Source organism: Arachis ipaensis, chromosome B6 (genome assembly GCF_059453495.1).
Source record: "Arachis ipaensis isolate K30076 ecotype BB chromosome B6, ASM5945349v1, whole genome shotgun sequence".
In the NCBI taxonomy this organism is placed as follows: Eukaryota; Viridiplantae; Streptophyta; class Magnoliopsida; order Fabales; family Fabaceae; genus Arachis; species Arachis ipaensis.
In genome coordinates, this window is record NC_142441.1 from 72,742,037 (window position 1) to 72,756,885 (window position 14,849).

A 14,849-nucleotide genomic window follows, 5' to 3' on the forward strand; every position below is an offset into this window, starting at 1 on the left:
TTATCAAAATTTATCATAATTTAAACTTATATCTAACAATTATCAAAATTATAAAAGTTTAGATAATATATTTGTTAGATATAAGTTTAGATTGTGATAAATTTTGATAATTGTTATGTTTTGAGAAGGTTTGGTTCAGTGATTAGGTTGAGCTTAATTGCAGAAGAGGTCTTGCTACTCAGTTGTAAGGATTGTACAGTATTAACTTATTAAATGATTAGAATTGCATTTTGTTTGAACAGTATTGACTTATTGAATAGTATTCCGTGTTTGGAATTGCATTTTGCTTTAGATGGGGATGATTTTCTTATGGAATGAGTAAGTTTGTATTAGACTACAAGTATGTATTTAGGTGTTTATTTATATTTATTTATTATTTTATTATAAAACAGATTTTTCGGTTAGATCACGGTTGAACCAGTAAATTAATGAACCAGTGATCAGAACGGTTCGATGACCGATCCGGTTTTTAAAACTTTGGTTTTAACACATGATTTTAATTTTATTTATATAATTTTATATTTTTTAAATTATGACCGAGTTAATCAGGTAAATCAGTGACCCACCGGTTGAACCAGTAACCTGGTGACCCAGTCATATGATCAAATTGATTACCGGTTCAGTTCTGATAACTAAGGGTGTAGTTAACTTCATGTGAAGTTGATAAATGAGATCTGTTAGATGATAATTTAGTCAAACCTGTTAAATCATTTAACGACTCTTAGCTATCAATTTTACATGAAATTAACTTCCCTGAGTTTCTATCCTAAAAGCTCTCTATCAAAGAATTTATGTGTTTTTTTGGTTTGTCAAAGTTACATCCTCGACATGACACATAACAAAAAGTAAAGTGTGATGTATAACCCTTCAATATACTTTCTTTTATGTTTTCTCTTGGTCTCACTTATAACAATTAATAGTGAGAGATTACACTTTACTCTCTCAATTGTTAAAAAAAATTAAGAGGATCCATTTTCTAACAATTCAAGCAACTATCATTTATTTTTTTTCCTTTTTTGGTCAGGAAGCAACTATCATTTGTGTCCAACTATGGCATTGCCTATTTGGAGAGTCCGACCAAAACTGGGCTAGGCTGAGAGAGTTTCATGTTGAGTTCAGTTGCACTTCACCATCTTCGATTCTGACTGAATACCGTTATTCCCTCCCATGAACATGTTCTACACAAGAAGACCATTCTCCTCCTCTTCTTCTTCTTTTTCTTCTTCTTCGTGCTCCTCAAAGAACCATTCACTCCAAACATTATTGAAGCGTGGATTCACCCCAACCCTGAAATCCATCAACATATTCCTCCTCTCCCTCCTCCGCCACCGCAAGTTCAACCTCATCATCCACCTCTTCACCACTGCCACACTCATCCCCACTAACCCTACCACCCACTCCATCCTCACGTGGGCACTCCTCCATTCTAGAAGCTTCCAAGATGCCGAGAATCTCATCTTAACTCACTTCACCCATTCCCATCCTCGCATCTGGGACACACTCATCCGTACCCACCATGACCCTCATAGGGCACTCTTTCTTCTACGCTATTGCCTCCAAAACGGTGGCGTTTTGCCCTCTCCTCTCACTTTCTCTTCTCTTATTCACAGGCTCTCTTCTCAGGGGGACCTAGGCATGACAATGGAGGTGCTGGAGATCATGACAGATCATAGGGTAAGGTACCCTTTTGATGATTTTGTTTGTAGCTCTGTGATTTCTGGGTTTTGTAGGATTGGGAAGCCTGAACTTGCGTTAGGGTTTTATGACAATGCTGTGGGTTCTGGGGCACTGTTGAGGCCCGGCTTGGTTACTTTAACTGCAATTGTTGGTGCACTTGTTAGGTTGGGGAGGCTTGATGAGGTTTGTGGTATGGTTAGGAGGATGGAGGAGGATGGGATCGGTTTGGATGTTGTTTTGTATAGTGTTTGGGTTTGTGGGTATGTTAAAGGAAATGACTTGGTGGAGGTTTTTCGAAAGATGAGGGAAATGGTGGTGGTGAAGGGTATCGATCATGATTATGTGAGTTATACTATACTCATTGATGGGTTTTCGAAGTTAGGCGATGTGGAGAAGTCATTCGGGATCTTGGCTAAGATGATAAAGGAAGGGAAGAGACCCAATAAGGTCACTTACACTGCAATAATATCTGCTTATTGTAAGAAGGGTAAATTTGAGGAAGCACGTGGTGTTTTCGAGAGGATAGGTGAGTTGGGAATTGAGTTGGATGAGTTTGTGTATGCAGTTTTGATTGATGGGTATTGTCGGATTGGAGATTTTGGTAGTGTCTTTAAGCTATTTGTTGAAATGGAGAAAAGAGGGGTTAGTCCTAGTGTTGTTACGTATAATACCATAATAAATGGTTTGTGCAAGTTCGGGAGGACATCTGAGGCAGATGAGTTATCGAAAGATGTGGCTGCAGACGTGATTACGTACAGCACATTGTTGCACGGTTATACCGAAGAAGAGAACACTCCGGGGATTTTGCAGACAAAGAGGCGACTAGAAGAAGCTGGAATCGCCATGGATATCATAATGTGCAATGTGTTGATCAAAGCATTGTTTATGATGGGGGCTTTTGAAGATGTTTATGCTCTTTACAAAGGAATGCCAGAAATGGGCCTGGTTCCGAATTCTGTTACTTATTGCACAATGATTGATCAGTATTGCAAGGTAGGTAGAATTGACGAGGCACTTGTGATGTTTGACGACTTCAGAAAAACATCATTCTCTTCACCTGTATGCTACACTAGTATTATTCATGGCCTCTGCAAGAAGGGTATGGTAGAAATGGCCATTGAGGCATTAGTCGAACTCAATGATAAAGGACTGGAGTTAAGTAGATATACATTTAGGATGCTAATGAGGACAATTCTCACTGAAAAGGGTGCAAAAGAGGTTTTAGATTTAGTTTACACAATGGAAGGATTGGGCCAAGACTCATATGAGTCAGTATGTAATGATGCGATCTTTTTATTGTGCAGAAGAGGATTTCTTGAGGATGCATATCGCTTGTGCTTGATGATGAGAAAGACAGGTTTATACGTTACAAGAAACTCTTATTATTCTATTTTGAGAAGCTATCTTAGTAACAGGAATAGGGAGCACATGCTGCCCCTATTGAATATCTTTCTAAAAGAATATGGCCTAGTTGATCCAATGATGCGAAGGATACTAGCATGCTACCTATGTTTAAAAGATATTCATAGTGCCCTTCAATTTATGGAAAACCCAATCACCCTTCCGGTCTCCATCCTCAGGATTCTGATAAAGGAAGGTAGAGCTTTAGATGCATATAAGCTTGTGGTAAAGACTCAAGATAGTTTACAAGTCATGTATGCTGATTATGCCAATCTGATTGATGCCTTATGCAAGGGAGGATATCTCAATAAAGCATTGGATCTTTGTGCCTTTGTTGAAAAGAAAGGGATCACGTTAGACATAGTTGTATATAATTCTATAATAAATGGATTGTGCCATGAGGGACGTCTTATTGAAGCATTTCGGCTATTTGATTCATTGGAGAAACTTAATTTGATACCCTCTGAAATAACTTATGCCACATTAATTTATGCACTGAGTAGGGAGGGATATCTGGTAGATGCTGAGCATGTTTTCAGTAAAATGGTCCTGAAGGGCTTTCAACCAAAAACACAAGTTTACAATTCACTACTTGAGGGTATTTCAAAGTTTGGTCAATTAGAGAATGCGCTCGAGCTTCTAAACGATATGGAGACAAAATATATTGAGCCTGACAGCTTGACGGTTAGTGCTGTCATAAATTGCCATTGCCAAAAGGGCAACATGGAAGGAGCACTTCAATTCTATTACGAGTTCAAGAGGAAGGATGTATCACCTGATTTTTTTGGGTTCTTGTACTTGATAAGAGGCTTATGTTCAAAGGGACGGATGGAAGAAGCTAGGAGCGTCTTGAGAGAAATGCTCAAATCGAAGAATATTGAAGAGATAATTAACATAGTTAACAATGAGGTTGATAATGAGTCAATAGGTGGCTTTCTTGCCATTTTGTGTGAGCAAGGAAGTATTCAAGAAGCCCTTACAGTTCTTAATGAAATTGCAAGCACACTTTATCCTGTTCTAAGGTTATCTACATATAATCAAGGAGCTCACGCACAGAGGAACATTTCTGAGCTAAACGCTGGTTTACAATCTTCAAGGCCTCTATCCTCCTCTTGTAGAACCGGTTTGGATTTTGGATCTTGTGATGCTAGCGTTGAAAGTGATCTTACAATAAATAATGATAGTCATGTGACAAGGTCCCGGCCACTCAACTTTGACTTCTATTATTCCATGATTGCCACACATTGTGCCAAAGGGGAGCTACAGAAAGCTAATCAAGTAGCTAAGGGAATGCTTTCCCACCTAAGTCGATGAGCTGAACATAAGAAAGAAGAGAGAAAATGAATTCTTTCAATGTGGGAAATTCTCTATTTTTAATGCCAGGAGAGATCACACAGTTGACATCTGCAGGTATATATTTTTCCTCATAATTAAGTTTTCAGTATATATTTATAATCACATTCGTTTCAGGTCAAAGTATTACAGAACATTAGCATATGATAGACTGATTTGACCTTTTTACAAGTTCATAACTTCTTAGACAACTTAAGCTTGCCTTGCTCAACTGTTATGTTCACAATTGCCCTTTTTTATTTGATTATCTCGGATTAGCTTTATAGTCCTCGCTACAGTAAAAAAGTTCTCAAATTTTCATTGCAGCATCAACCAGATAAACGAGAAAATGATGTCCTAGCCCTCTGTCATTCCAGTTTCTTTGACCGCACAACCAGTCTGAAAAGGACAATAGGGTGCCAATTGGAGTGCAAGGGATCCGTATCTGACCTGTAAGATATATAAATGGTAAATACATGCTCAACTTTGATTTAACTTGAGTTATAAACCTTTGCACGTAATTAAGAGCTTCACTATTACAATTGAACTTTTCTTTTTTAGTTTTAGATACGTAGGCCAGGAGGATGATGAAATTTAATTTTTATTCTATTGGTTTTTAATTAATATTAGGCAATGCATATACATATTGGTGGGCTAAGATAGTACTTCTATACAAAAACAAGAGGCAAATTCTTTTGGGTTCTAAATGAACATATAGAGACACAGCTCTTTCGTAGCATTTTTGTGGATTAGGAAGTGTGGTCATTATCAGTATGACATGGGTGCATTCATGTCTTTCGATAACTTACAGGCACCATATGTTTATGTAGTAAAGGATTTGCACTTAAGAATGCTTAATGTTTTCTTATGACAACAGATAATAGGAGCAGGCACCTGATTACATGCTAATTGCTGCTTTAAGCTTGAAATTAAAAAAGTCATGCTCTGCATTTGTGGAGATCAAATGTAAGTACTTTTTCTGGAGACAATTTTTTTTAGTATTTTAAAGTGGATTGAGTTGTATTTTCAGTTTGTTCTTTCATTTCCTTACACTTCTTCCCTCCCTGCCTGAACTTCCTTTTTAACCAGAGAATGGTTGTCTTCAAACAAATGAAATCTACCTTAATCCTAATGCCTTTTGCCCTTCATGGAGGAGTTTTGAATGACAAAGAACCAGAAATGATTTCATTCTTAAATCAGATCTCTTTTTCTTTTTTGGGTATTTAAAGAAAAGAATGAAGTGATTTCATTTATAGATCAGATCAAATTGGGTATTACTTTATTTTTTCCGCCAGATCTTGTCATTTTCCTATGTATTTGATTGGAAATCATTTGGTATCTAAATGTTTGAAAAGACTTTTATACCCTTCTTAATTTTGGTTCCATTTTTAGCCCATTCTTTGATTGGAGGGAATTCCCCTTGTTCCGAAGTTGAAACCCTCTATTTTATATGCAAGATTTAGCTTCTGATTGGGTCGGTGTGAAGCATTGGCTTTCTGCCTTAAGCTCGTGAGGCCATAGAGAATTTCTTTTATTACTTTGTCAAACAGGTATGTTGCCTCAGATCATAAATCTAAGGGAAAGGGAGCCCGGTGCACAGCATTCCACATTATGTTGCCACAGTTACTAGTTTATACTCAGGTTGTTATAATATGTTGTCACATTGTGAGTTTGAGCTTTTGGTGAGACAGATTATGGTTTGCACTTCTTATTTTATCTGTTAACATGTTGATATCAGAAGTATGTGATTTGGTTCTTTAGTTTTCTGAGTCTCCACTGCCATATTATCTTTTATTCAATTGATTTCAGAAAGTATGTATGCAATATACTTTTAGGGACATGGCAGTTTTTCTTTAACCGTGTTTTTGTTGCTGTAAGCCTGTAAGTATAAGTCCTTGTTACTTTTCACATGGCCACATGCACACGCACAGCATGTAACACTTTGTTCTTTGTGATGCCAATAGTCGCTTAGTAATCAATTGTTCTAATGCCCATTGTATTTTTCAACAGTTAATTTTATGATGCACTTTTGAGAAATAGCATGGCCTTGCTCAGTTGCTGTTGACATCAGTGTAGAAGTATTTGGTTCTGAGCTCTCATTCAATGCTTAACAGGAAATTTGGTCGCTTCGTTTTGGAATGCATAGACTTCCATCAGCCACTAAGCAGTTGACAATCAATTCTTTGAAAGTAAACAATCTGGTTAACAAGGTCATATCCAACATTGTAACCCTGCTGAGCCAATAAGCCGATAACAGAAGATCGGTTGTCGACGCCAGTCGCACTGACTGGACCTATAGCCATGCAGAATACGCTGTCTGTGAGCTGTTCAAAGAAGCTTCCAGTGTCCAAAGCCAAATCTGCACCTTGAGCAAAATGGAAGGTAACCACTGGAAATCCAACTAAATCTCTACTCACAACCCCCAAATAGCAATATAGCCAGGGATAAGTTTCGATTATAACTTTCCTAAAGGACCCGCCAAGGATATTCCTTGTATAGTAAATTTTGCACATCATCAGGTAGGTAGGTGAGCGTAGACCCTGTGTCAATGATGACACCACCCGCGCCATTCTCTTTCATCTCAAAAGTTGCAGGAGGAATGTCGAGCCTCCTTTCTCCTACACTTATGCCTTCCATGGTGATGTAATACATGCCACGAAGAGCTTGAAAATGGGTTGGATAGCCTTCAAGATCTGCTCCTTCGCCTAGGATCAGTTGGTTGTAATTACTACTTTTGTCAGCTAGGCTTCCTATGCAGTAAGAGAATTTATGGCCTATTTGTGATGCCAAAGACATAGGTGCATCGTTTAGTCCTAGTATTCCATTATACCCTGGATCATTATTGTACACAGTGGCGCGGCCACACCCGAATTTCTATGTTTGGTATTTGAATGGAACCTTCGTCAGATGTCTCAAAGACTAGCGTTTCATAGTCAAGGGTTCCTGATGCAGACGAATTGTCTGCATAAGTGATACTGAACGGTGACCTATCCAAGGGGTGGCAATTGCAGCCTCGAAAGCCGCAAGGTGTCCTGCATAATTGGGTGTAGGTGGAAGACTTTGAAGGGCCAAAAAGTTGACCCAAATGTTGATCACAATTCGTGCAAGGGTTGCACATAATCCAGAAGATTTCGCTGGCAGTGTCCATCACAACTAGCTGTGGGGTGGGAGGTTGGCCTACCGAGATATTTGCCATTATCGTTCTACCAGACGAGGAGGGAGAAAGTTGAGTCCTATGGTCGCTGGTGGCCATAGTTCCTTCAATCCTCGCATGCAAATACATGACACGTGCAATGGAATGCTGGATGTCGAGTTCGATCCTTTCTTTGGCTGTTTCACTTTGGTTGTAGTGTGGATGGTGAACAGATCTTTGATGAATGAGTTTGGTGACCAATCTTTTAGGTTTTGCAGTTGTAGCATTTGGTAATTTAGCCAAGGATGTGGTTGTTGAAGAATTGGTGCTGATAGATATTGAGAAACACCAGGTTGAGAAGGTTAGTAACAAAAGAATCGAAGTTTCAATGACAAGTGTCATTCCACCTTCAGTTAATTGAAATGGCTTTTGGCAAGTTGTAGATACAACTTTCTAAGACATGTTAACAATATATATAGTAAACAAGGATTTTGTCTAATATGTATATGTATAAGCTTGAAGTCATTACTCTATTACCAATTGAAATGGTTGCATTGCAGGTATGATTTGAACAAAAGAAAATTGATGGCAGGTTTGTAAACTAAGAGAGGTTTCAAAAGTGGAAATGCATGATTGTTGTGACATTTTGTTTAATACATCCTCTGCCAAACAATTCTGGAGAACAAGGAGCATGTGTTATGGTTTGATGATATTTTTAAGAAGGGAAATGTTTGTATATAGTGACTTCAATTGACATTTGATTATTGCATTCTAAATAAATATGGATCGAGTAAAGTATCGTTTTTGTTCCCAATGTTTGGGGTAAATTCTATTTGTGTCCCTAACGTTTAAATCGTCCTATTTGTATCCCTAACGTTTATAAAAGTGATTCAATGTTATCTTGCCGTCAATTAGACATCATGAGCGTTTTAGTTTGAGTTCTAAAAATCTCTTCTTGAAGTTAGAATACAAATGTCTGGGATAGAATCGATGATCTACTCCGAAAAATACCTCATCAAATGTTGAAACTAATTCCTACAACATTTACATAATTTACTTTTCTAGGGACATAATTAAATCTAAACACAAATAGTGGGTATAATATTAAAATCGAACACATCCAAGTGAGACTTAATTGAGAATGAATACATCCAAGTAAGAATAAATGAAAAATATAATTTGATTTGTTAGTATAATTGATAGTAGGATAACATTGAATCACTTTTATAAACGTTAAGGATACAAATAGAACGATTTAAACGTTAGGGACACAAATAAGACTTACCCCAAACGTTGGGGACAAAAACGATACTTTACTCGTATGGATTTAAGTTGAACATGCATTGAGTGTGATTGTATCTGAAACAAAATGTACACATTTGTTTAGAGCAGTTGATATATGACAAATAAATTAAAAGGTGACATTTTTTTTGTTTTTTTTGGGGGGGGGGGGGGGATTGGGGATTTAAAACGAAGCTTTCTACAGGCTATAAATATTTTGCATTTATAAAATTTAGAGAAAAGAACAAATAGGTCTCTGACCTTTTATCTCGCGGACATTTTCGTCCCTGACCATTGAAAAATACTTTTAAGTTCCTGACATTCACAAAACTTGGACGGATCAGTCCCTCCGTCCAAATGCCTCCATCAGGGATTGATCCGTCCAAATGTCTCCGTCAGGGACTGATCCGTCCAAATTTTGTGAAGGTCAGGGACTTAAAAGTATTTTTCAATGATCAGGGACGGAAATGTCTGCGGGACAAAAGGTCAGGGACCTATTTGTCCTTTTCTCTAAAATTTAATTAGTCTTAAATAATTGACTATTTAAAAGAATTAGACAATATTAACTATTTTTTTCCTTTTTAACTAATACCCTATAAAATATAGAACATTTAATTATCTTATATGGATATCAAATATTTATTGTCCGATCATCTGATTTTTTATTACCCTCACATTTATAATCAAATATAAATAAAGGCACAAAAGTAAATTAGTTGATTAATGATTGATGTTTTTGTGTTATGATTTCGATTATTTTGGTGCATGATTGATTACTTTATTGAAAACATATGTAATATACATATAAATATATACAAATATATTGGGGTTGATTTTCAATGTTAATAAAATAAATTCTTTTTGGTAAAAATTAATAATAACAAAATTTTAAGCTCAATTAAATTTATTTAAAATAAAACAATTTTAATCATAAATGGACAATTATTTAAGAGCAAGATTGTAAAAGTACAATTCATCTTTTAAATACCTTTTATTGAGGAGTACTATACTTTTTTCTTTTTTAAATTTGACAAACCATAATTCTATTTTAACCTGTCAAGTTAATCATTTTTTTTAATTTTCAAATGGATTATATATATTTACAAAAGTAAAAACAAAAAATTAAAATCTATAATCTACTACTTTATTTATTACCGCTAATAGGAAGCTAACTATTGCATTATTTTTTTAAAAAAATTATTGCATTATTATTATATTTTATATTTTATTTTAAATTTCTCAAAATTATTTTTTTGGTACTTATTTTTCCTTTATATATGTTAATTTGTTTTTATCATTCTACTATTATTTTGTTATTTTAAATGATACTATGTAATCAGGAGCTCCATTTTTTTAATTCGTATTTTAACTATGTTCTCTTATTATCTTACTTTGTGTTTTTTTTTTATATTTTAAATTTGTTAAATTTTCTTTATATTTTTTTATTAATATAGCCATACATATTTGTTGATAAACGAGCATATACATGGCTTCTTCAATATTTATCTCTTTCTATTATTCCATTAATGTATCCTAATTATGACATAATAACAATATAGGTATTTGTTTTATTCAATGCATAACACTCCTATTTTAGTTAGTCTATTTATAATTATACTATTATATTATAATAACATGGTCTTTTTTTATTAATTATATATATTTATATTTTTAATAATTATTAAAAATATTTATACAAAAACTATAATTCATGTTCAAAAATTATTTAAAAACATATATGAAATAATTATTTAAGAATATTTATACAATAAAATAGGATATACACAAATTAAAAGAATTAGTAAAGAATCATATATTGTGGAAGGGGCGTGAGTTGTATGCATCCCATAGAAAAAAAATATATATCAAAGTACAATGTTATAAATAGTAATCAACTGCAGTATGAGTAAAAAACACAAATGACAAAACACATAGTTCATTCGAGGAAAGATCATCCAACCTTCTCCTCACATAAGGGATTGTTCAATGTCTGTATTGAATTTTGTTCGGTTGATAATCATTCTACCTAACACATAATTGTAATTTCAGAAGGTAATTAAAAAGAAAAAATATTTAAAAATCACGTCAAATTAAAATTTTACCTACATACAAGCAGAAAATTAATATCTAACAGTAAAGACCCTATTGACGACATTTATACTCATGCCCACATATGGAGCAGCACTAGAAAATCATCTATGCCCTTGCAATCATATCATGATACTCGACACAATAATCTGTACATATATACAAAATATGCGAAACCTCAATTGAACTTTTTAATGCCAGAAAACTATCGAAGCAATGACAAAAATTTCCAGTGCACGATGACTCTTGATTTTCCATAGAATAATGCTGTTTCAAATAGTAACATTATGTGACATTTTACATATATTTTCTTACTAACCCCATTAGTCAAAGGTAATTATCACGTTAGGCTGCGAAACCATGTCAAGTTGATGTCACTCCCTTTATGGTAACATTATGTGCTAAATTGCATTAGACACTTATTTTCTAGTCCACTTGTACTATTATCAGGTGATCTAATCACCGGTTGGCCATGATACTGGAGTCCTAGGATCATCATGACATCCTCTAATGTAATCTGCACTCAATACGTGGATGATGGAAAGTGTACGTCTTACGACGCCACATTTCAACCAGTGCATCTATCATGGGGCAATGAGCTATAATCCTATTAATCTGAGACTAGTGTATAACTCGCACTACGCGCGGGCCATTTGATGATTCAAACATAAAATCTGATAATTACTCTTTTCATAATAATCATTTGTCTTATTTCAAACTGATAAAATAATTTAGTGTAAGCAACGGATATACCAAAAATTTCTTTATTCGATCAGGAGACATATAATTATTGGATGAAATCATCACAAAAAAAATATGAAGTAAAGATGACATAATAAAATTTTAAACTAATTTAAGTCAATATATTAAATTCTAAGATTTGTTTTGTTTAAAGTTTGTGTTTTTTATTTTAAATCCACAAAATGCACAAGTTGATTGTTTTGTTAACGAAAAATCATATGGCTGTTACGTGATATTTAACAATTAATTAATTAACATGGAATAATTTAATATTTTATTTTGTTATTTGTTTTTAAATCTTACAAAATAAAATTGATTGGATTACGTAAGCACACAAAAAATATACTAAAACATTACAATATAACAAATTATATAATTGGAGACCAAATTAAATTAAAAAAAAAATATCCTCTCCATTAGTAATTAACATAAAATTTAAGAGAAAGACTTTTAAGGTGCACCAACCAATGAGAGAGAAAGATATTTAAACCATACCAACCAATGAGAAGGCATTTAGGTGCAATAAAAAAAAAGTATGTTTCTTTCCCAAAAAAGAGTATCAGTAATTCAAATTCTCAGCGCCAACAACCATTTTTGCCCCAAAATAAGCTAAACCCGATTTATCTGAACTTGGTGTGCTGCAATTACTGTTTGGTATCCAGTTCAACAATGAAAAGACGGGGGTTGAAGTATTAATTAATTATCATAGTAAGTATTTCACATATAAAAAATCTCAGATCTTGGCTAAATTTAATTGTAATTTGCAATGTGCTCTCCTTATTCCCTTAACCAACGCTTGTTTAAATGACAATGTATTTGTTGTGTGATAAGGTGAGTATTAAAGTGCTGATTAACACCTTGTTGGCGCTGAAAAATTTTCATCCTTTGGACATTACTTCTAAAGTGCCCAGCCTAAAGCTTCATCCAGCATGAACAGACCAAGAAGATGCAGCATCTATATTGAAAGCTCTTTCTACAGTTATGCTTTCAACCCAAGGGTATTCTATTATATGCTTTGTGATTTAGTTTATTGTAGTAGACAATGTTGTACCATATGGTTATCTATTCTTCATTTTGATATTAGAAAAACTTTTTTGTTTGTTAATTGATGCCTTTGCCTGGGATATTTCTCTCAAACAATTTTGAACTTTAGTTTCAAAAGAACCGTACTTTGCAATGAATGGTTACTTCTTTCGTAACTGCAGAATGCTTTGTGGTGTGTAAATGATGTGTGATGTATTTACATGCTTATATTGTTTTATATTCTGTCTATAAGAAACAAAGAATATTATGGCATGTATTTATTCTAGAAATGTGTTTCTTCATCTGATTTCAGATATAAATTTAAAACCAATCATGAAGATTGGGTCAAATCCATCAAAGCCAAATTAGGTCGTGATGTTCTTGAGCGTGTTTTTGCTGCTATTAATAGTTTAATGCTACTCATAATAATATAAAAACCTTGTATAAAGTTCGGACTGAGATGCGAGCTGCATTTCAAAGTCTACTAAAGGTACTATAAAATGTGTATTTATTCTTTATTTATATCCATTGTGCTCTATAGTTAGTGTTATCAATATTGAATGTTTTAGTGATGTTAATCTTAATTCTATCATTGGAGACAGAAAATAAAATGCCGTAAGCTGTTGTTATTTAATTTTTCGAATAAGTGGGATGACTTGTCATGGATTTCATTATTTATGCCAAAATTACTTAGATCTCTGATTTTTACAACGAAATGACCAAAAAATTTTGGCAAGTCTACTTTCCATCCCATCCAATTAAACACATCCTGATTTTGGTTAGTTGTCCCTCAAGATGATGGAATACTTGTTATTCCTTCTGTAGCAAACTGTCCATTAAAGCTTAATACAAAGTAAGGGCTGTCTTCTGAGTTTCATGTCAGAACTTTTGCATTGTCGAGCATTGCTAGCGTGTCTGGATGTTGTCAAGTAATTTACTATCTTTAGGTGCTAGAGGTGATCTTGTTCCTTTTCTCAGTTTCATTTGTTCTGAAACGTTGCTTGAGCTGCTTGCTAACTTTTATACTTTTTGTTGCAGGTTACAGTTCCATTAGGTTCTCATAATGGTGGTTGTGTTTATGTTTCATTCATCTCATTCCATGGGGCTGATAAATTTCTGCTTGATACAGTGTTGGATATGTATTGAACTCTTCAAGAGCAATTTAGTGTTGCCTCCTATTCTTTGCCATTACCAGATACCGATGGCAACATTGAAACTTCTGAGCTTCTAAAGGAGAAGGTTTGTTCTATCTTGCTACTTTAAGAGCAGCAGCTTGCATTATATGTGCAAGGTGGATAATATGATATAAGCTGATAAAAGGCGTATTCTTCAGGGAAATGCAGCGTTTAAAGGAAGCCAGTGGAATAAGGCACTTAATTACTACACTGAGGCTATCAAACTGAATGGCATGAATGCGACTTACTACTGTAACCGAGCGGCTGCTTACTTAAAGTTAGCCTAGTATGAGGTTTCTCCTATTTGCCAATTGGTATTTTGTCCATTTCTTTATTTAAACGGTTTCACATGAAATTATGCAGTTTTCAGCTGGGAGAAGAATAGTGCAATAATGCAATTTTGATTGATAAGAATGTGAGAAGATAACCATGTTACAGTAGCATTTTTTACAAATCTTGTTTTCTAAACTTTGATAACCTATTTAAAGTGTTACAGTACCCTCTAACATGTTCAGAACTACCGGTAACATCCTGTTACCTAATGCACATCTGTCTTTTGCAATTACCAGAGAAGTTCAAATGGACCTAATTTCATTGCTTAATTGTTTTTCTTCATAATGATCATAATGTTCATTTCCATATTCCGATAGTTTCCTGGGATCTTTGAGATTATGAAATTGCTTGTATTCTTTTTCTTGTTAATGCACGTCTGTTGGGCTGTGTGTTAACAATCTTAATATTTATACATCTATAAAAAGTATCCGTTTTGTCAAGTGTAGCTCATTTTATGTTTTCTGCAGAATGTGAAGGCGTATCTAAGACGTGGAGCTGCTAGAGAATCACTACTACGCTATAAGGAGGCCTTTGAAGGTGAGTATCAATTTATTTACTTATATATTTTTGAATATAGTCCAAACTTTGTTTATATTCTGCATAATGTTATTCCATTTTCCTTTGCCATTTTTTGTGATGAAATGCAAAATCCTCTGTATCCAAAA

At 34.4% G+C, this 14,849-nt stretch overlaps 1 protein-coding gene and 1 pseudogene across 15 annotated transcripts; one reads left to right on the top strand and one right to left on the bottom strand.

The window, feature by feature from the left end:
* Nucleotides 1–1,033: 1,033 nt before the first annotated feature.
* On the top strand, nucleotides 1,034–8,464 carry LOC107606365 (pentatricopeptide repeat-containing protein At5g57250, mitochondrial-like). 15 transcript variants are annotated; one of them, XM_088492037.1, is made up of 5 exons: nucleotides 1,034–4,488; nucleotides 4,738–4,878; nucleotides 5,288–5,376; nucleotides 5,868–5,960; nucleotides 6,421–8,464. In XM_088492037.1, the coding sequence occupies exon 1, from the start codon at nucleotides 1,168–1,170 to the stop codon at nucleotides 4,390–4,392; it is 3,225 nt and encodes a 1,074-aa protein (XP_088348163.1). In that variant the 5' UTR covers nucleotides 1,034–1,167; the 3' UTR covers nucleotides 4,393–4,488; nucleotides 4,738–4,878; nucleotides 5,288–5,376; nucleotides 5,868–5,960; nucleotides 6,421–8,464. The 15 variants fall into 15 exon arrangements, with proteins under 15 accessions (XP_088348163.1, XP_088348165.1, XP_088348166.1 ...); XM_088492039.1 differs by having other exon boundaries at nucleotides 6,525–8,464; XM_088492040.1 differs by having other exon boundaries at nucleotides 5,874–5,960.
* Nucleotides 6,564–7,945, bottom strand: LOC107606366 (aspartic proteinase CDR1-like; annotated as a pseudogene).
* Nucleotides 8,465–14,849: the final 6,385 nt, after the last annotated feature.

Excerpts from the sequence above, each read along its gene's own strand:
- LOC107606365 (XM_088492029.1), top strand. The coding sequence starts at position 1,168 with ATGAACATGTTCTACACAAGAAGACCATTCTCCTCCTCTTCTTCTTCT.